Genomic DNA, 20,546 nt, shown 5'->3' on the forward strand with positions numbered 1-20,546 from the left:
TTTTAAGACAGGCTGGGGAGATACCATCTGGGCCTGGTGCTTTTCCTGTCTTTTGTTTCCTAAAGACTCGGCACACATCCTCTTCACTGATCTGAAGTGCAGGAGGTGGGGTGACTGAAGGTGATAGGTGTTGTGTAGAGAGAAGGTCAGAGTTGGTGTGAGGTGTAAAGTTAGCATTTTCAAATCTGCAGTAAAAGTAATTCAGATCATTGTCGTAAATTCTACAAATTTAATCTAAACACCTCTCTCTCTCTCTCTGTGTGCGCCATCATTTTGCATTGTGGATGTTTTTTGCATTGTTGGAAGTGTGCGACTTTATTTCTATCTATGTGTGATCTGTCTATGTTGTTTCTGATTTTGAGGATGAATTTTGTCCATTTTCTAAGACCCCGCTCTCTCTCTGGTGTTATGTTGGTGTTTTCCACAGCAACATAAGAACAAGATATCATTCCAATTATTTTTTATTTGTAGATCTAGAAAGTGTTGACCACTTTACAAAGTATCATGCCATTTGGACAAAGAGAATTTTATTTTATTTTAGTAAACGTCATTGGCGGGTCAAAAATACCCCGAAGACTGTATAAGGGTTTAGAAATAAAGACCACAAGAAAATTAAAAGTATACATTTATTTTTGCCAATTTGGAGGAATTGGAACAAAGCAGGTCCAGTTTTTTTTTCAAGGAATCTGAAGAAGCCACAGGGTTTTTTTGGGTGGGCATATCAAGATCTTTGCCACCAATACAAAAAGAGTGTGTTTTTGTAAAAACAAAAGTATTCACACTTAAATATTATTGTAACATACAGAATGTTAAAATGTGCAACAGACCCATGATCCATTAGACGCAAAGAAAATTTTGTTATTCAATGATTTTGAAACAGTAACACTAAATAATTAGCATATTTTCAACAACAAAAAAAGCTTTAAAATAGCCCGTTGTAACAGTCTGATAGTTTGATGTTCAGTGAACATTTAAATTTAAACTAAATCCATTTGTTGTTTTTTGCTTATAATTTAGAGACTTGTTAAAACTTAGTTTTCAGAAAATTTAAACATTGCATCAATCGCAGTGGATGACCCCTGTCCTGACTGTTTCTGTTAGACATCTGGTCCCAAGTGTGTTTTATGTGTATGTAAAGTGAGAAAATAAAATATTTAGAAGCTAAATGCAAGATCGTTGTTATGTTTTTTGTTACTGATGCAAAACAAACAGCATCACAACGCATTTCACATAAAACGTCTTTTTTTTTTAATTGCACCACAGGCTCATAATTGAAGTACCAATATATCAAGTAGGTTTACTGGCTTGTGTACAAGCTTGTTTAAAAGGTTAATACAAAAACACCCATATAAAACACACAATTTACACACAGATAAGATAAGAAATGTGACAAACGTGCAAAAAAAATCAAACCGTGACTAAACATGCATGCAAACTCGGACACAAGCCGTTGTCCCGGATAAAATAAACAGTTAAAATATATACGCAAACATTAAAACTGTCATGTCAAAGAGTTAAGAGTGATTTCTGTCCAGTTGTCTTTCACCACGAAGTTTTGGCGTACACGGAGCTGTAGGTTTCATCCACGAATGGGCAGAATCTCTTGGTGTGCGCTTTGGCTCCCGTGGCACCGCACTGGGGACACACGTACTGCTTCAAATACGGGCACACCACGTCTCCATTACAGTCTTTTAAATGATGCGCGGTGAACACCACCTCCGACTCGCCGTTGTGTTTGCAGAAGCTGCAGAACTTTCTCTCGGATTTGCTGCTGACGGGCTCCGCGTTCTTCCTCTCCCTCACAGGAGCCGCGTGCGCACGCGTCGGACCACCCGGAGTCTTCACGGCGGCGGCGTGTTCGTTCTTGTCATCCTCGCTGTGACTTTCCCGGCCATCTGACGAGTGTGAAAGCGCCGGTGCGCGCTGCATGGCTTTCACCATGTCCGCCAGGCCCATGTAGTCTCTCCATGGCTGAAAGTACGGCTTTCTGGACTCCATCGACCCATGAACCGACACAGGATATAGCGGAGCAGAGAGACGGCCATATAATAAGTGCAAACGTTGGCCGAGAGCCACCAAAACAAAGTGCACACGGGGAACGCGGCTTGGGTTATAGGGGCGGGCACGAGTCACAAAGCAATTAAGCACAGGATGTGCTCTACGCGAAACAGGTGCGATTTCTGTCTCTCATAAACGTTAAGTATTTCATTAATTTAGCTCGTTTAACATCACAAAGCAACACAATATAGCCTACTTTAAGATTCACCCCAGCTAACAATTTTATGTTATAAGAACGTTTTTTATAACGTTCTCATTAAGTTATAGAAACGTTTAAAACGTCGTTTTTTAAACGTTCTATTAACGGTTTTTATTGGTTACAAGAACGTTAGCCAAAACGTTATTAGAACGTTAAATTCTCTTGTTATATAAACGTTCTCCTGATGTTTTTCTACGATAATGAAAAACGTTCTGCAAACCGTTTTTATAACGTTGACCCAACGTTTTTGTAGCGTAATACAAACTCTAGCAAAACGTTATTGTAACATTTTATTTCTTCATATACAAATGTTTTCTATACATTCTTTCTATGCTTTAGGACTGTTCTTAACCTTATGTTCTTGTTCATACGTGTTCTCTCAATGTTATTCAATGCTTATAAATTAAATGAGTTTTAATGGAATTTATAGTAAATGTTCAGTAACTGTGTAACATTCACAAAATACAATCTAGAAATAGTAAAATGGAAAGCTAATAATGAAATTTACATTAAGTGGTCACTAATGTAAATGTAAGGAAAGAAACATTTAATGTCCAAGCTAGTTTTAAATCATAAAAATATTGCTTTTTCAGTTTAATTTTTAAACAGAATTTTTTAAATTCAGCAGTCACAAGTGTTGATTAAATTGGTTTATTTTGTAAATGTAAGTAAAATGCCATTTTAAACAATATATTTATTGTAAACAATATTAAACAAAACATAAGAACCAACTAATAAGTAAGATATTAAAAGAAAATATGTAAAAATAAAAATAGATCAAAGAATATAAAAAATGTACATTAAAGAACAGGAACGTAGATAGACAGAAAGAGAATATTAACTATAATTTAAAAAATGTTAAAATAATGAGGTCGATGACATCACTCCATGTCTTGCTGGGGCACCGGGCCACTGGACATTTCAGAAGACGGGGAGGGAGACTGCAGGGAGAAAAGACAGCGTTAAAATTAAATAGTGGTGAGATTTAGTATAAAAAATACTGAGATGCTATACTATATGCATCCCTTCACATGTTATTGTTTAGTGGCTTTTCCAAATCAGTCCTTTTTGAATATTTTCAACCTAAGATTTAGTACTGCAAAAACATGAACAGACAATTAAAGATTTGTGTGTTAGTAGAAGCCGGCATACATGCTACAAACAATGCAAATGTGTAAGAAAAAAAAAGAGTCCATTTCCCTAAAGTTACAAAATGATAAATAGTAAATGTTGATAAACATTTACAAATGACGAAGTTTTTAACTAGATTAGGTACCACAAAAACATGAGCAAATAATTAAAAATGATTTGTAAAGAGTTGTAAGTAGTAGAAATCTGCATACATGCCACAAAAGGTGTCACCTTTACAGTCAATAACTCATGTCAACATGAATAGTGAGTGCTAAAAAAACATCTTTACTAAATTTGCAAATGTAAAGAAAAATGTGCTAGTGTATGTGTATATTTGTATATAGAACATTATTATAATACAAATTGAATGTATGTAATGTTCTGTTTAACGTTTATTAATTAATTTATTGTTACTGTACTGGGGACATCTGTGTACGTTTCAACAGACAAAATAGAATATTATATTGTATAATAAAGTAATAACTTGTTTAATGTGCTATACTGATTTGATATCTTGATAGTATAACAGTTAGTGTTTTTACTCGCCTTTTTATATTAACCACATTCTCCATATAATCTTGTTTGTTTGCATTGCATTAACTATACATCGACAGAAAACAGAAAGACACCAGCCCGAAACCCCTCAAGGATGACATGTGCAATGCAGGATGTTTTACAATGTTATCTTTCATACCCGCCCCATGTTCGATACGTTGTCTAGGGTTGCCAACGGTTTCATATTAGCCAGGAGATCCCGTATATCTACCTGATTGTCCCATACGTGACTTCCCATGTCCAATTTTTTGACTGCTCCGCTGCATGCATCTGTCACACACGCTCCCTCAGACATCCATGTCACACACACTTGCAGCCAAGCGTGTTCCCCCCCCCCACACACACACAGAGACATGCACAAAGCAGTGTTGGTATTTACCAACTTGATAGAAAATGCTCATATCAACATAAATTGTAACCACAGTTTTTTACTTATAAAGTAAAATAAGATTTGAGCGGATCTTTTACAAAATTCAACATTGGGTGACCTAATCATAGAATCATGAGAAACATATGAAGAGTTTGGTTCCAAAATGAGATAACTTGATTGTGCATTCCAATTAACATCAATCAAACTGTAGTCGGTTTAATTTTATTTAAGCCATAATAACTAAAATGATTTAGTTATTATTATGCTTTTATTTAGTTATAAAGAAAAAATTATTCCTTTTTCTTTCCTTCTTTCCAATTTCAAAGGACAGGTCCATCCTTTTGACTGAGGTAGCACCTCCAATCATCAATATTTCTGAATCAGAACTAGGAAAAATGAGTGCAGATACTTACTGGGTGTGCGGCAGATGTTTTAACCTCTCCACTGAGGAAAGGCAGAATGGGGAAGGGGCTGTCACTGAGGACATCGGACAATTCCTTAAAGGGGCGTTTACCCCAAAATGACAGGGTAGACAGCAATTACACGGACGCATGCAAAAAGCTTAATATTATTATGAAAATAGAATATAAATTATCCAAATTATTTGTTTTATTACATACATTGTTGAGGACAATAAGAACATTCAAAAAATATTTTAATTTTGTGCAATGTTTCCACTTTTTACACTCACTGAAGTTAGCTTGCAGCGTGAGGGACGTGCCAAAATCACATACATCGAATCAAAGAAAATGGTATAAAATGATAAAACACATTTTAAGAATCTTCTTATTGCAGTTGTATGCGTGTAAATATTAGGACATTTATAATAAAACCTCAAAATGTCATTATTTTACATTATGTTCACGATAGCTCGGTGTTTCTGATGAGGACACCAAAAGGCACTTTATAGTGATAATGATCCATCTGATTTAATGTGTGTTGAGCGAGCCTGTCAATCACAGAATGTGTCGTTGGAATCAGAATGTAAACGTTGTTGTTGCGGGCATATCTAAATCTTACCCGGATACAGCAATGCTATTTTCTGATTGGCTGTTCGGTAGCTATTTTTTATTTGATTAGCTGGTGCGTGGCGGGGCCTTCTGAACTCTATGGGGAACTCTCTTGATTCCTCGGCTCTAATAGCGGCTAGTGATGGGAAGTTCGGATCATTTTACTGACTCGGACCTTAGAGTCTCGTTCAGCAATATGAACGAATCTTTTTTCGAGTCATATCGTTCACTTCGTTCATTTTAGCAAAATATAATTAAAATGTTACATGTTACTTTCCTAACGTTGATCACATTACAAACAATACAAAACTATAATGCTATAAGAAACAGAAAAGATTAATTCATCGTTTACCCGGGTCTTTAGTCTATGATTAGCTCACCACACCTCTTATCTGACAAGTCCTCGGGTCACGTGACAGCCCCCTACGCTTTACCAATGCAGTCTGAGCCGGAAAGAGAATAGGCCCTTTTCACAATGACGTCACTTAACTTCCACCTTTTCGCAAAGCAGTGTATCATAATATCCGTCTTGCAACAAACAAGAAGAACTTCCATTTTGCCATCGCACTGGAATTTAACAACAGTGGAAAAAAAACTGACAGAACTCGTATTCAAGTACTTATCCTAGCACTAGGGATGTAACGATTCACTCAGCTCACGATGCGATGCGAGTCACGATTCTGATCTCACGATGCGATTTATTCACGATTTATTTTTACAAAATGAGTTGAAACAAATTAGAAATGAACAACTTCCCTTGCATTATTTCTTAAATGCTTCACGTTTCTTTGTATAATAAAATAATGTTTTATTTCAAATAACAAAACTAAACTGCAATTTTATAACAAATTAATAATAGAAAAAGTCTCTTTAATATAAACAAACTAATACTGTCTGAGCTTTTCTTGGATTTTTTTGCATTTAAGAAATATCAGCATCCACGTTTAGGTTTGCAGTGAAAACAGCTGCCCCTGCTGTTCAAAGAATGTATTGCGATTCAGTTCACACCTCAACCGATTTGAATCGTTACTCATTATAACCGATTTTCAACCGGCTCACGGTGAATCGTTAAATCCCTACCTAGCACCTTCGCTAACAAAAAGAAAACAAAACACCTTCATAATCAAACAGGTACTGTTCAACGAGGAATTTGTATCCTTTCTCTAGCTTTGATCTTGTCGTTAGCGAAAATTTGTCTGCAAGACGTTGTACATCATCTAGCCGTATTTGTGGCAGATGTGCAAGGGACTTGGTAAACTCTAAGGCGCTATAGCGGAAGTAGCTTCTTCTTCTTGAGTTTTACTGGCGGTTGGCAAACCAGCTTATAGGTGCATTACCGCCACCTTATGAACTGGAGTGCTAGCGGCAGTAACGATACACTGCTTCGCGGCAGAACGGAAGATGCGTGACGTCATGTGAAAAGGGCGTTTAGTTCACCTCCCGAGTCTTTGAGTCGTTCGCTCTTTTGTCACAGGACCCATAGAATGTTGCGCAATGCGCGACTGGACGAATCACTCCCCGAGACGACTCGTTCTTCCCGAGTCACATTAAAGATTCGTTCAAAATGAACGAATCGTTCAAGAACGACCCATCACTAATAGCAGCGCAACTTGGTGGGCGTTATCCTGGAAATATCTCTGCGTGAGAAATACAAGGTGTGGCGTGTGAACGGGTTGAAATGCGTGTGTCTCACGCTCAATGCGTGAGACTTGATAGCCCTGCATACTAATGTTAATGATGTTAACATACTGTTAATGTTAATAATGGTGCAGGGTGCGCGCGTGCGTCAAGCCTCATCCATATTGCCAGATGCCCGTGTGGAGCCGGACTCAAGTACTATAAACGTCATTACGAAACAGGCTGTGTGCGCATCAAGTTTAAACGGCTCGTCCGCGAGACGCGCAACACGGGGCAGAGACGCGCGAGTATGAAACAGGCTGTGTGTGCGGTCTTCTGAATTGGACGGTTCTTTAGTATTTATTTGCCTAATATGATCGATCCGACTCTGCGGATGCCATAATAACACACTCTCTCTCTCCTGCCTTCTGTTTGTTCGTTTTTTTTTTAATGACGGACGTTTACGCAGTTGGCTAGGGCAGTGCTGATTAGGCATAACGGAGGTGCGCTCACTCAGTTAGTTAACAAGAATGCCACTCAAAGCGGGCTTGGAACAGATGCGTTTCCTATTTTTCACATCGCTTCCACATCGCAGCCTCTTGCGATTAGCAAATCGCAACTTCTCACATCGCGATTGCGATTTCGATTAATCGTTCAGCCCTAACTTTTACTTAAGTAAGAATCTGTCTTTACAACTTTTACTTGTAGTGGAGTAATATTTGACCAGTAGTATCTGTACTTTCACTCAAGTAAGGAAGTTGTGTACTTTGTCCACCTCTGCAAGAACAGGCAACAACAAAGGAAATTAAGCCACAATGTGTTTTTTTTATGCTAAAGTTTCAAGTACATATTTAGGATAAATGACTGCACAAAGGAAAATGGAATATTTTCACTAATAATTTATATATATATAATATAAGTTATTTTGCACAAGCCAATAAACTGTTTTAAAGTAGTCATATTGCATGGCTAAAAGGAATATTATTGTTTGTTTTAGATGTAACGCAATGTGTATACACCATTTAAAGTTTAAAAAACGTATTTTCCACATACTGTGCATGTTTGTATCTCCTCTTTGCCCCGCCTCTCTGAAACGCGATGATTTTTTACAAAGCTCATGGCTCTGAAAAGCGAGGTGTGCTATGATTGGCCAGTTCACCAGTGCGTAGTGATTGGTCAAATACTGCAAGCATTTCACGGAAATGTAACGCCTCTTACCATATTCAGAACATCAGGTTCTAAAGCAATTGTACTGACAGACGATACAATGAGATTTACAATTACGCCCACCTAACTACATGTAGATTTGGGCGGTCTTAGTCAAATCATTTTACGAAGTTACGTAGATTCGCCAGGGTGTGGTTACACAGGCGTTTCAGGCAAGTTTGGTTGAGCATTCGCTTTTAGATAGAATGCATCTTTTGTTCCCATACTTTCATTTGTGCAATTTTACGTGTCTAATACATACATGGGCAACTCATAACACACCAAAAACACAGAAAAACACGTACTTCCGCCATATGACCCCTTTAATTATTTTGCTGTTATTGGGACGCCAACAATGAACTTCACACTAAACTGAAAAAGGCAGTTGGTGCTAATTTGTTATTTTACAGGACAAAAACCTGCAAAATTAATTAAAACACACTGCAAAAAATGATTGACAAAATACAAAAATACAGCAGCTTAACTAATTATTATTATTATTATTGTTGCTATAATTACACTTACTGTACCACGCACACACACACTGATGGTGACAAGAACTTTGTTTCACGTTTGAGGGAGGGCTGCTTAGCTCTATCAGCGCATACACAACATATAAAATGGATAGTTATTAGATGAGGAGTCTGACATCAAACTTATCAAGTTATTGTTTAAGGCAGGACACTTAATGTACTGTTCAATTTTAAGATGTTGATCTATTATCTATTATTAACTAATAACTGGTGGTATGCTTTAGTTATTTTGTTTATCCTATTCATCTTAATTGCCTGACAAATGTATGCAAGTTAGCACATTTTAATTACTTAATGCCTGGTTTACATATCAATGAGGCAACTCTGATGACGTTATTAATTTGACTGTGTTCAGCTGTCGTTTCTCCATCAAGTTAGCATGTATGCCAATGATATACTGCCTCAGCCTTAGCGAAACTTTAGCTATTAGCTTACTCATTAGCTCATAAGTGATGGATGTTAGCAAAACAATATTTGCAGTTTGTCTTTTGGATAATTAGGTGTGAATTCGAAAGCACATGTAGCTAGTCTGTTCATCACCACTCACCTCCACACAAAGAAGAAAAACGCTACTGGAAAGGAGGGAGGTCTTCACTTCTGTGACTCTGCATGACGTGCCAAACGTGCTAAACACGCACAGCTGTGCTGCGCGCCTGCGCGGAGACAGGCATCGGAACTCTCAACATTTCCCGACCTGACCTGACATTTTCTAATTGTTTGACAAGGAAAGCCGTGCGCAAACAGAAACACATACGTGTACACGTTCATATATCCAATTATACAAAAATCCCAGAAAAAGGGCACTTTCTCTCGAGGAAGAAAATGGGCCTGGGCTCAAGCCCCCAAAGCACCCCCCCTCTGCACGTGCCTGCATTTCAAGCATCCCCGAAATAACTGCAGGAGACATTGAAAATGACTGCTGCGAGTCCGTTAAAAGAGATGTTCGTTACATGAAATAAAAGATATAAGAACGGATTTATCATTATTACACGAACCTCTAAAACTTTCCTGTCAGTTTTACTTAAATGCGTTCTAAATTTCAATACTGATAAATCAGTCCAAATAATTACTTAAATGTATTTTGCCTACACACATTCGTTTAAGTTGATCCCATTGTAACGGCTCATCTGTGAAGCGCGGCAGCAGTTTTTCTTAACTTAATTAAAAGTTTGGAGCCTGCTCCAAAACGAACGAATCAGCATTTTGATGATAACAGTTTTTTTTATTCATATAATCAAAACTATCACTCACCTGAAAGGCGTGCTCTCTCAAATGAGTTGGAGTCGTCGTCGTCTCCTGCTTTGTTTGATTGATGTGCGCGACTGAGCATGCGCTCCAAAAACCACACCCATCCTATCAAGCTAAATGAATGAATTGGACTAGAGGCATGAAATATACAGGTGCTGGTCATATAATTAGAATATCATCAAAAAGTTGATTTATTTCACTAATTAAATTCAAAAAGTGAAACTTGTATATTATATTCATTCATTACACACAGACTGATATATTTCAAATGTTTATTTCTTTTAATTTGATGATTATAACTGACAACTAATGAAAATCCCAAATTCAGTATCTCAGAAAATTAGAATATTACTTAAGACCAATACAAAGAAAGGATTTTTAGAAATCTTGGCCAACTGAAAAGTATGAACATGAAAAGTATGAGCATGTACAGCACTCAATACTTAGTTGGGGCTCCTTTTGCTTGAATTACTGCAGCAATGCGGTGTGGCATGGAGTTGATCAGTCTGTGGCACTGCTCAGGTGTTATGAGAGCCCAGGTTGCTCTGATAGTGGCCTTCAGCTCTTCTGCATTGTTGGGTCTGGCATATCGCAGACTGAAATCGCATATCGCATGTGAAAAACATTCAGAGAACCTTCAGATAACGTTAGCCAATGTTCTCAGAACGTTCCCTGTTAGCTGGGACAGTACTTTAAAAATAAAATGGCAAACTGGAAAAGCGTGTTAACAACATCAAAGTTCTGGAAAACTTTAATAAAATGTACAAATTTATGCATTTGCTTTCATTAAACCAAGATTTATCATAGTGACTACAGAAACTGTGGATAGCATACTACGTGTCATTTATATATGTTTCACACTGTTTTCAGACTTGCGCAAATGCAATATTTTATGCAAGAAAACAAAAACAAAGTGTTTGATATATATCGTAAAATTGTATTTATTCAAGAACCTATTTTGCAAATGACAGCATAAATGAATCGTAAAACAATGTCAACTAAAAAGGCCAGTCCATGTTGAGTTTATCAGGCGTGACGTCTCTCTCGTTCTCGTCCCCCCAGCTGTCAAACTGAGGGCTTCGCTCTGATCTGAGAAAGAAGATTCAGTCACTTTTCATTTAAACCATTCATTCATGAAGACCTCAAGAACAGACGATTTAGCATAAGCAACAAGCACGCCTTCCCAGTTGTCCCATCACCTTTGAGTGTTTTTAACCCAGTTTAACCTGTATTTAGCACTAAACTCCGATCTCTTTTGGATGTTTTGTGTCGGGTTTGGCGATATCTGACCTGAAGTAGGGCAGTTTAAGAGCAGAGTAGAGCTCAGGGGTGTTAGGGGTCTTGGCCCTGTTCTGTCGGGACCACACTGTGACCTCTGACCCTTCAGATGATGGTGTGCTGGGAGCACATGGAGATAAACACAGCTGATCCGGAACCACGACTCCTAACACACACACACACACACTTATTGTTATGTTTCTATATTATAGTGCTGTATTAGTGCACATGTGTGAGTGTGTATATGTACGCAGTTCGCCGAGCGCTGTGCTCTCTCTCCTGTTCCATTGGGAATGTCTCTGTACAGGGGAAATGCTCAAGAAATCCGTCTTGAGGAGTGAAGCCTTCTGCCGTTCAAACTCACATCTCTACAAACACACAAATCCAAATCCGATACTAACGGGTGATGAATCATTCTGAGGGTCTGAATCAAACTGATCCTGGGTTAAACATTCCACAATGAGTTGAACCAGTGAGTTGGGTGTCTTGTAACTTTTTTAATGTGCAGAACATCACGCACATAAAACCACAAACTTTCCCCCACCTCATGACCCAATCGGATAGCAGCATCAGTAAAGGCCTTCCTCTCTCGCCGGAAGCTCCGCCTCTGCCTCTTAAGCTCCTCCCATCTGTCCTGCAGCCGCTCCCACTCCTCCAGGTAGTAGCAGTCCATTAGTGCAACAGGAAGGGGTGGAGTTACACTGTCCTGAGGGGGAAAAAAACAGCTATCGATGCACATCAACCACTGACTCCCGTGTGTCAAAGTGTGTGTGTGTGTGTGTGTGTGTGTGTGTGTGTGTGTGTGACCTGCAGTAACTGCTGCTGTACTTGGATCAGTTGTCCGCTCTGCTCCAGCTCTGCCTCAAGCTGACCAAGAAGCTTCTCCTGGTCTGTGCCTTTAGCAACAGGATCTGAAGAATACACATTGTTGTCATTAAAATTTAAATGAGGACCACATTTTCAGATATTCCCCACACAAGTCTAGCCAAATCCGTACAGTTCTTACCTTGCAACGACATCGTCCATAATCGTTTTTGCACACGCGTCCACTCCTGGACCACACCCCCTGTCACATGATCACCGAGACCCTGCTCTGATTGGAGCAGCACATTGTCGTGGAAAGCATCCTCTGCTTCTGTAATGTTATCGTCCTGTAGAGTCTAGTTAAAAGCAAAAAGTCAGAGCAGTTTATAAATGGAAAAAAAAAGCATAATACTGACAATATTTGTCCATTTTTATTTTAATCTCACCTGTGCCATATCTTTTCGGAGCATGTGCAGTAGTGTGGTTAAGCCGTGCCGTAGTCTCATGGCTTCTCTGAGCTCGGCTTCCCGCCGATCCAACAGCAACCGCAGCGCATCTTCTGCCCTCCCATCAGCCTTTGCGGCCTTAAAGGCGGCTCTTCCCCGTCCCGGCACCTTTGGCAACACATTTAGAACCTCCATGGCTATGAACAGATAAATAAGATGATAAATCATATTGTGTCTGTAAAAAGTTCATGGAAAATGAAATCTCACAGGCACTGCGGTGTTTCTGTCTGTCTGTGAGCTGCGAGAGTTTCTCTCTCATGCGATTGATGTGCTGTTCCCTTCGCTTCAGCTCCATCATCTGCTGGTTACAGCGACTCTGGAACGTTGCACACTGACACGAAAAGAAAGTTTGTGCATATACCATACATGACTATAATAAGAGTCCAATCATGATTGACAGATTTGTACCTTTTCCCTTTCAGAGGTCAGTGCGTCTTGCAGTCTGGAAATGTGGAGATCCTTTTCTGTAAGTTGCTCCTGTGAAAACAGTGATCCATTGTATAGGGCCTTCGATGAGGGGTTAAATTGTGGCAAAGGGTTAAACGCAGACATTTTTGTAAAATATATTTTTACGTGTTCCACAGAGTCACACACAAGTTTTGAACCACACGAGGGTGCGTAAATGAAGATAGAAGTAAAGTCCTGTTTAGTAAACCATGCTTTCTGGACCTGTAATGATGTTGTGTGGTCGTTCTGCTCTTTGAAGATCCTGTGTGAGAAACTTTGAGCGGTTTCATCGGGATGTAGGGGCATAATGAGAGAGTTCAACCACGCTGAGAGAGATAGAGAGACTGCATCAACATGTCTTGTGGCTTTGTGACAGTAAACAGATTTATAATTTATACAAGCTATGCATCGAGACAGAAGTAGTAACAAATGTAGGCCTATGTGTCAGAAGTGGGATACGTAAAAAATAATAAAAGTAAATTTTTACTAGATTAAGTTTAGTTTAGAGTTACTAATAAAAGTCAACAGTCAATAGCTGTGTTGTGTCATCTCTGTTACCCGAGTTGTCCTGAGGTTTCATTCGTGATCTTGTGATCTGCCTGTGTGCCATAACTCCTGCAGATGCTAAAATCACAAAAGTAAAAGTACCAGAGCAAAGAGAGTTTCTCAGACTGAACGAAGTGAAATCTCTTATAACTGCTGTTTCATCCAATCATGTATCTGTTATCTACAGGTTTGCCTTAATCATCTCATCAGTGATCAACAGTTTCAGTCTACTTAAGATCACCTGTGAGCAGCGCTAAGAATCTTGTTCCTAAAAGAGTCTGCAGCGATGTTTTTCAACACTTTAAGGTAAATAAGTGACGCGTTGTATTTTTTTTAATAGCACAATATTGAAAGTAAATTGGCATTTTTGGTAAAATCAGTTAACGAACAAGTACACAAACAATCAGTCATAAAAACCGATTCCTTACCTTTCTCTGATTCACAACGCTAATAAGAACCTCGGATTTGGCGGGAAACGGCATTTGTTTTTTACTTGTAAAGGGGAGTACGCACTGTGATTTTATAAGGATTCAGTTGGTGATGGAGACAAAAGTTTATTTTGTATATCAAATCTAAAGTTCATGTTACAAAAAGTTGTAAAGACACGGATAAATCTTCAGTCACGCATGTTTTTATTTTAAAAGTCAGTTTAGCAAAAGACTATGAGAAATATAAAGTTCATTTAACTAGTTTAATTAACAGACAGCCATTTAAAATCTCAGGACAAACCTAATTCTGCTGCTTATACCATCTATAAATTAGTATAAAAAACTACAGTAAGTACATCTCATTTTTGATAGAAAAACAATGTTTCTCATTTATATTCTTTTCATGTGCATGTAGTGTTTTTGTATTTTCACATGTTTTTTGCATTACACCAAATGGGACAACAACAAAATATTATGTGGTACAATCCATCATAATGTAAATTATTCAGTGTAGCCAAAGTGAGTAACAGTTCATACAAAATACAACCGCAACACAGCTCTGCAGAGATAAGGTGAGTGTGTTTTTAAGACCAACACAGCAAGGTGCGCTTTAATGCTAACCAATGCATTGTGTGTGTGTTTGTGTAGTGCTCCAGGATGTCTTGACGGGGTAGTGTGAAGTTGGCGAACGAGGCAGCATCTGCAACATCTTCGACAGCTCTGAAATCACAAAGTGAGAATACAGCTGAGAACCTATAAGAACCACTTTCATAATAAAGATGAGGAGACAGCAGCATGTGGTACCCTAAAGCAACCTGCAGGAGGTTGGGGGTCTGAAAGGGTTGTCGCTGGATGGGACCCCCATCAGCAGTGGGTCTTTATGTGCATTCTGGAGGCAGAAGTTCTTCAGGTCCGTAGCAGCTTGAGACACCTGGAGACATTTAAACCGCGAGCTGTCATATTAAACAACATTAACTGAGGGCTGTGTGTGCTGTCAAGTTGTTCTCGAATTTAACTGAATTTGGTTTAAAGATCCACGAAGATACTGCAGGTTACCCCTTATGAAAAGTAACCATGGTTTTATTATAGTAAAAGTACATGTATTTTTTGATGGACTAACCGCCATCAAAAATATAGTTTTTGTGAGACGATTGTAAATTTGGGGTTAATAAGATTTTACTTCAAATACCATAGCTAAAATATGGTTGTTGTAGTAAAACCACAGTTTGAACATTTTTGTAATGTGTTTAGTCGGTACAGTCATTGCTTGGGCAAAATAACAATTGGTTTATTAATTACCATTTGCTACAAAGATCATGGTTACTGTTGAGTAAAATTCATTAGGGATAATGTTGATTTAATCTATTTTTTATAATATCTGGTTGATTTTGATAAAACCTTTAAAAAGATGTTAAAGTAACACAGAGTTTCATTTTATTTGTTTGAGAACTGGGGACCATGGTGAACCACCGAGAACAATGACGCTTCACTGTACCGCCTTCTGCTCCGTTTGCAAAGATTTGCATTATTAATAAACATGAAAAACAAAACCCAACAGTTGCCTTAAGTTTACACCCAAATACCTTTCTGACCCTATAAAACTATTTAAAAACTCCGAGAAGATAAACAGTCAAATTAATATTACTTGCCCATAGACGAGTATTTGAACATAATAAAAGCGCACTTTAAAACACTTCATCCACTTGTTAGCGTTAGCATTAGCACAAGTAACAAGAGTTCATATGTCCGGTTTCGCTTCAGTATAAAAACGTCCGTTATGATGTTCTGGAAAAGTTTACAAACTTACGTGAATTCGTCGTATTTTGGCCTCCAGTCTGAGCTGTTTGACGATTTTCTGTGCCGCGACCACATTACTGCTGCTGGAGTTATTATTAGACATGATGACTGACTGACTGACCAAAGTGAGGGAGTGCGGAAGCCTGAGGGGCGACAGCGTGCGGGCGCGCGCGCAAAACAACAGATGGGTCATGCCGGATTGGGCCATGCTTTTACATTATCTTGTTTTGTTTCATTTTAGTGTTTGTTCATGCAAGTTTCTGATTTTTTATGGTCTTCTGTTCCTCCTATACTTTTCTGACCGTCTGTTTTAACTTTGTACTCGTTGCCAGTGTGGAATATGCAAGATACATATTTTTTTAATAAGCCAACAAAATAACAACACAACTGTTTTTTTTATAGCAAAGTGAGGTTAAGACTTATTTAAACCTGGATGTGTTTTAAAATTACATGGTTGTTTATAATATCTAATGCATTGGAGATGAAAAGCATCCTTAGATGATGGGATGCACGCAGCATGGTGAGTTTTTGTTCTTTACAAACTTGCCAAGCATGCATTAATCTTATTGATGCCTGAAATGAACCATAGTTTTATTATAGTTATTGTAGTAACCATGTTTTTTACTATACATAATACGGTTAAAACTATGGTGTTTACAATGATTTAACTGTACTAACCACTTTTTTGTAGTAACACTATGGTTCATTTGTTCAGATCAGCAGTTTTTTTTTACTGTGGTTATGACGTTCAAGTACATTTTGGTCTCTTCACTTGTTTGGTTTCACTTGTCAAGGTCCCATCGCCATCATTAGTCTTCAGTTATCATGGTAAAACTTGTCCTTCAGTTTACTGTTTTTCGGTTACTTTGTTCACTTTGTTTTGGTCATAGAATGGGAGGTCGTAGAACTTATGTTACTAAACCTCTAATTTGTAATCTATGGAGTGAACATTAATGCTTAACTTTCTTAACTTTCATAGTCTTTATTGTAATGATTTTATATCTTGCAGGTGTATCCAGCTGTTTTCCAATCTTTGATCTGGATCTGTCTTGTGACAGTAGGTAATGCCATACTTCATCTGTGACATGCTAATTCAATGAACGCCACTTTTTGCTAAAGTCTGTTGTTTTCCGTAAGAAACACTGTTTTCACACGTTTAAAATAGCTTTCAGCATCCGGTCAACGTCTGGGTTGAGGGTTTCAGAAGTGCTCTTCCAGATAAATCTAGATGCTTTATTTACACCGTGTGATGTTTAATGAATAGTTAAAGAGGCTAAAAGGCTAATGAGAATTAAATCCCCAACCTCATTTTAGTCTTATGGCTTCATGAACCCATAAAGTGCATTCTTAAAGGGACAGTGTGACCAAAACCGCAATTTTTACTCACCCTCATGTCGTTTCAAACCTGTATGACTTTCTTCTGCAGAACACAAAATATGATAATTTGACTAATGTTGATAACCAAACAACACGGAACCCCATTGACTTCCATTGTATGAACACTAGGGTTGGGTATCGCTTTTTTCCCCCCCGATACCGGTGCCAAATCGATACTTTTAAAACGGTACCGGTGCCTAAATCGATACTTTTAAAAAAGAGCCACAAAACACCGGTGGATGACATTTAAGAACAATATATTCAATTAAAAAACGCAACACAACAAATTCACAATCACAGTTTTAAGTGAATGTGAAATGAGCATGGACACCAACATTGCTAGAAAGATGTTATAGTGTTTACTGTTTACCTTGTTTACCCTCCAGCTACAACTAAATGCTCACCATAGTTGTATGAAATATGGGCAGAAAATGCGTTGAATATAACAACAGATTAAAGTCGCAGTGAAATAAAAAATTACAATGTCTATTTTTTCATTAAGTATGGCAGCGTTTATTGTAAATATTTTATCAATGTGGGTCATTCTCTTTTTAAAAATCGTGTGCCCTCATAATCTTTAATTCAAATCTGAAAATGCACTTCCTTCCTGTAATGACTATCCATTTTAAATGACGTATGTTAGACGGCTTGGGGGGAGCATCCGTTAACTCCTCCCCTTCAACTGTCAGTCTGCTGCCTGTTCCATTTCAAAATGCAAGAGCTGGTTTTATACATCCAATCAAATCGCAGTGAAAGACGAAAGTTACGCCCGCTAAGACGAAAGCCACGCCCCCGCGCACTAAAAAGGCCTTTATGATGAATCTATGCGCGTTCGAACCATGGGGCGCGTGTCTTCCGTGTTCCACAGATAAACAGTCAAAAACAGATTTGATTGAATGACTAGATTTTCATTTTTGGACAAACTATCCCTTTAAAATGTTTGGAGAAATAACACATTTTGCTTATTATTTTAGCTTCCCATGGCATAAGAACCACTGACTCTGTGTTTCAGGTTTGCAGAGTCAACACCATGAGGTTACTCATATCATCAGCAAGATGTGTGTCATCCGACAATCCACGGCTCTTATACTCTGCAGATACAGTCACCCCAAATCTGAGCGCCTGCACACAGGGGAATGGCTCTATCAGAGATCACCGGTCTTTTTGGACCCCGTATTTAAAGGCCGTGTGGAGTTTACGCCATCTGTCGGTGATGACGGGGGAAACTGCTCGCTGCTGCTGAGGGATGTGAGAGACAGCGATGCTGGCGTCTTCCATTTTGCATTCAGAACTAACGTTTCTGCGCAAAACTGGACGAACTCGAGTGGAATCAGTCTTGAAGTAACAGGTGTGTTGGATGGTTGACGTTAATGGATACCAACCGTTTTAATTTTAACATTTGAACATGTATCCCATCTGGTGCAGGTGCAGAGGTGGAGGTCATCTCTCCGCCTGACATTGTGACGGAGGGAGACTTGTTGGTGTTTATCTGCGGCTCTTGCATCCCCTCCATCGTCGTACCCACATACATCTGGAGGAAAGATGGCCGGGTTTTCCGTCAGGACTATGGAAGCAACCAACTTGATCTGGACCCTGTCAGACTAGAGGATGAAGGCCGATTTTCCTGCACGCTAAGCGGTCACGAAGGACTCAACGCATCGTCTGTTACCATCAACGTTAGACCTGGAGGTAAGTCAACAGATCTTGCCACATGGCAGCTTTACTTTCTAAAGTCTGACTGTGTAAATACAACAAGAGCCTGAAATGTGGCGGTAAGTGTAAGTATTTTTATTCATATTTGGCTTTCAATTCATCAGATGTAATGTGGCTTGGTTTTGGATTTTAAGATGAATGTGGGTGTTTTAGATTCTCCTAAGAACACATCAGTGTCCATCAGCTCTTCTGGTGAAATAGCGGAGGGAGATTTGGTGACGTCTGTGAATGTGGTCGCGGTGGGTGTGATTCTGGCTGTTGTCGTGACCTCTGTCATTCTGTTGGTTGCCATGGTGATGTTCATCAGAAGGTGAGAGTTTAAAGGTATCTTTAAAATGTTTCGGTAGCTAAAAAGTTACATTAAACATTATTTTTTGCAGAAAAAAGAGGACATCAGAAGGTCAGAACAGCACGGGACGACAGCAGCACCATAGAAAGGTGTGTGAATCTTCTTCTGTATCTTCTCATTTGTGACCTCTCTGTTATGGTGGCACAATGCATTCTCTCATCATTGTGTGCCATCATCAGATCAAGTCTTCTGATGACACCTACATGACCCTTGACCCCAAGTCCATTTGCTCTGATTACGACACACTGGATGTGAGTTATTCTGCATTTGTTGTTTAGCATGTAGAATTTGTAATATGGTATCTTGGTTGTGATGTGTATTTTTCACTTTCTAGAATCTGAGGATATCCAGGGGAAATGAGGAACCCTGAGGCTCAGCATTTAAAGAGATCATACATTTCAAACAGAAGACTGGATTTTTGTTTTTAGTGAATAACAAGTGCTTTTATGGTTGTGGTCTCGTTACAGAAAAATTGTGTGCGTCTTTAGTTGGGCATTGAGTATTGTTCATGTGTCGTCTACACTAGAAATAATTAATTTTTACGTTTTCTTGAATTTTTGTGTCAGAGAAACAGGTTTTTAAAGGAATATTTTGTCCCCAAAATAAAAACGGTCATCTATTCACCTGTATGTTCTTCAAAACTTGTGTATGACTTTTTCTTTCTGGGAACACAAAGTTTATAATCGCGGCCAGTGGGGTTCAATGTTGTTTGGTTATCGACGTTCTTCAGAATATCTTTGGTGTTCAACAGAGGAAAGAAAGTCATATAGGTTTGAAATGACATGAGGGCGAATATACAGTACATAAGTTGGTTAAAATAATTCATTTCGTAGTAGCTATTTTGCTGTTGCCTACTAGGTGGCATAATGTGAGCTATATAGTGAAGGCTCCAGGGTAATAGAGTACCGCAGGCATGATGTATTTTCGTTTGCAAACCCCGCAAGCGTGTTAGCATTTTAGCACATCTGGTTCTATCGCCAAAGTATGTTTTTTTTTAAAATAGGTTTTTGTTAAATTGTCTGAAATTAGATCTGTGGTAAACATAACCGCTAAACATTTTATAATTTCCCTTACGAAACAACTTTTCTTAGTCCGTTATTGGACAATTCTCCCGGAAAAGCACGCCCACGCGTCAACCCATGAGACTGAGATGGAAGAGCACGCCCACGCGTCAACCCGCAAGAGTGAGATGGAAGAGCACGCCCACGCGTCAACCCGTGAGAGTGAGATGGAAGAGCACGCCCACGCGTCAACCCGTGAGAGTGAGATGGAAGAGCACGCCCACTCGTCAACCCGTGAGAGTGAGATGGAAGAGCACGCCCACGCGTCAACCCGTGAGAGTGAGATGGAAGAGCACGCCCACTCGTCAACCCG

The 20,546-nt window shown here is 38.9% G+C and overlaps 5 protein-coding genes across 7 annotated transcripts in view; 2 read left to right on the forward strand and 3 right to left on the reverse strand.

Annotated features, from left to right (window-relative positions):
* Positions 1 to 672: 672 nt before the first annotated feature.
* Positions 673 to 2,064, reverse strand: nanos3 (nanos homolog 3). Its single transcript, XM_057332123.1, has one exon. The coding sequence runs from the start codon at positions 1,996 to 1,998 to the stop codon at positions 1,543 to 1,545; it is 456 nt and encodes a 151-aa protein (XP_057188106.1). The 5' UTR covers positions 1,999 to 2,064; the 3' UTR covers positions 673 to 1,542.
* An 8,798-nt stretch (positions 2,065 to 10,862) lies between these two features.
* Positions 10,863 to 13,663, reverse strand: si:ch211-286b5.4 (afadin- and alpha-actinin-binding protein B). Of its 2 annotated transcripts, none has more exons than XM_057332032.1 (11): positions 13,521 to 13,663; positions 13,185 to 13,288; positions 12,924 to 12,992; positions 12,723 to 12,846; positions 12,456 to 12,652; positions 12,212 to 12,365; positions 12,034 to 12,116; positions 11,750 to 11,911; positions 11,456 to 11,573; positions 11,218 to 11,371; positions 10,863 to 11,016 (listed from the first exon to the last, which is right to left on the reverse strand). In XM_057332032.1, the coding sequence occupies exons 1-11, from the start codon at positions 13,570 to 13,572 to the stop codon at positions 10,926 to 10,928; spliced, it is 1,308 nt and encodes a 435-aa protein (XP_057188015.1). In that variant the 5' UTR covers positions 13,573 to 13,663; the 3' UTR covers positions 10,863 to 10,925. The 2 variants fall into 2 exon arrangements, with proteins under 2 accessions (XP_057188015.1, XP_057188014.1); XM_057332031.1 differs by having other exon boundaries at positions 12,013 to 12,116.
* A 4-nt stretch (positions 13,664 to 13,667) lies between these two features.
* On the forward strand, positions 13,668 to 19,791 carry si:ch211-286b5.6 (uncharacterized). 2 transcript variants are annotated; one of them, XM_057332071.1, is made up of 9 exons: positions 13,668 to 13,814; positions 14,585 to 14,669; positions 16,743 to 16,794; positions 18,123 to 18,458; positions 18,536 to 18,799; positions 18,977 to 19,133; positions 19,204 to 19,261; positions 19,352 to 19,423; positions 19,507 to 19,791. In XM_057332071.1, the coding sequence occupies exons 4-9, from the start codon at positions 18,167 to 18,169 to the stop codon at positions 19,540 to 19,542; spliced, it is 879 nt and encodes a 292-aa protein (XP_057188054.1). In that variant the 5' UTR covers positions 13,668 to 13,814; positions 14,585 to 14,669; positions 16,743 to 16,794; positions 18,123 to 18,166; the 3' UTR covers positions 19,543 to 19,791. The 2 variants fall into 2 exon arrangements, with proteins under 2 accessions (XP_057188054.1, XP_057188053.1); XM_057332070.1 differs by lacking the exon at positions 13,668 to 13,814 and having other exon boundaries at positions 14,605 to 14,669; positions 16,743 to 16,790.
* On the reverse strand, positions 14,543 to 16,104 carry si:ch211-286b5.5 (uncharacterized protein LOC100003596 homolog). Its single transcript, XM_057332127.1, has 3 exons — positions 15,744 to 16,104; positions 14,741 to 14,867; positions 14,543 to 14,656 (listed from the first exon to the last, which is right to left on the reverse strand). Exons 1-2 carry the CDS (start codon positions 15,939 to 15,941, stop codon positions 14,742 to 14,744), a joined length of 324 nt encoding a protein of 107 aa, XP_057188110.1. The 5' UTR covers positions 15,942 to 16,104; the 3' UTR covers positions 14,543 to 14,656; position 14,741.
* Positions 19,792 to 20,322: 531 nt separating the features above from the next.
* LOC130553052 (B-cell receptor CD22-like) overlaps positions 20,323 to 20,546 on the forward strand; it is a 5,533-nt gene continuing 5,309 nt past the window's right edge. The window contains exon 1 of the mRNA XM_057331792.1: positions 20,323 to 20,512. Coding sequence (XP_057187775.1) covers positions 20,323 to 20,512 — 190 coding nt within the window. The remainder of the gene's footprint in view (positions 20,513 to 20,546) is intronic.

Source organism: Triplophysa rosa, linkage group LG4, assembly GCF_024868665.1.
Source record: "Triplophysa rosa linkage group LG4, Trosa_1v2, whole genome shotgun sequence".
Lineage (NCBI taxonomy): Eukaryota > Metazoa > Chordata > Actinopteri > Cypriniformes > Nemacheilidae > Triplophysa > Triplophysa rosa.

Bases quoted from the DNA above. Each gene is read 5' to 3' on its own strand.
- nanos3 (XM_057332123.1), bottom strand. From the start codon at position 1,998: ATGGAGTCCAGAAAGCCGTACTTTCAGCCATGGAGAGACTACATGGGC.
- si:ch211-286b5.4 (XM_057332031.1), bottom strand. From the start codon at position 13,572: ATGGCACACAGGCAGATCACAAGATCACGAATGAAACCTCAGGACAAC. The intron at 12,993-13,184 runs GTCCAGAAAGCA...CTGTTTTCACAG, and splicing joins ACCACACAACATCATTACAG to GAGCAACTTACAGAAAAGGA. The intron at 11,912-12,012 runs GTCACACACACA...TTTCCCCCTCAG, and splicing joins TACAGCAGCAGTTACTGCAG to GACAGTGTAACTCCACCCCT.
- si:ch211-286b5.5 (XM_057332127.1), bottom strand. From the start codon at position 15,941: ATGGCCCAATCCGGCATGACCCATCTGTTGTTTTGCGCGCGCGCCCGC. The intron at 14,868-15,743 runs GTAAGTTTGTAA...AAATGTCTCCAG, and splicing joins CCAAAATACGACGAATTCAC to GTGTCTCAAGCTGCTACGGA.
- si:ch211-286b5.6 (XM_057332071.1), top strand. From the start codon at position 18,167: ATGTGTGTCATCCGACAATCCACGGCTCTTATACTCTGCAGATACAGT. The intron at 18,800-18,976 runs GTAAGTCAACAG...TGGGTGTTTTAG, and splicing joins CATCAACGTTAGACCTGGAG to ATTCTCCTAAGAACACATCA. The intron at 19,134-19,203 runs GTGAGAGTTTAA...TATTTTTTGCAG, and splicing joins ATGGTGATGTTCATCAGAAG to AAAAAAGAGGACATCAGAAG.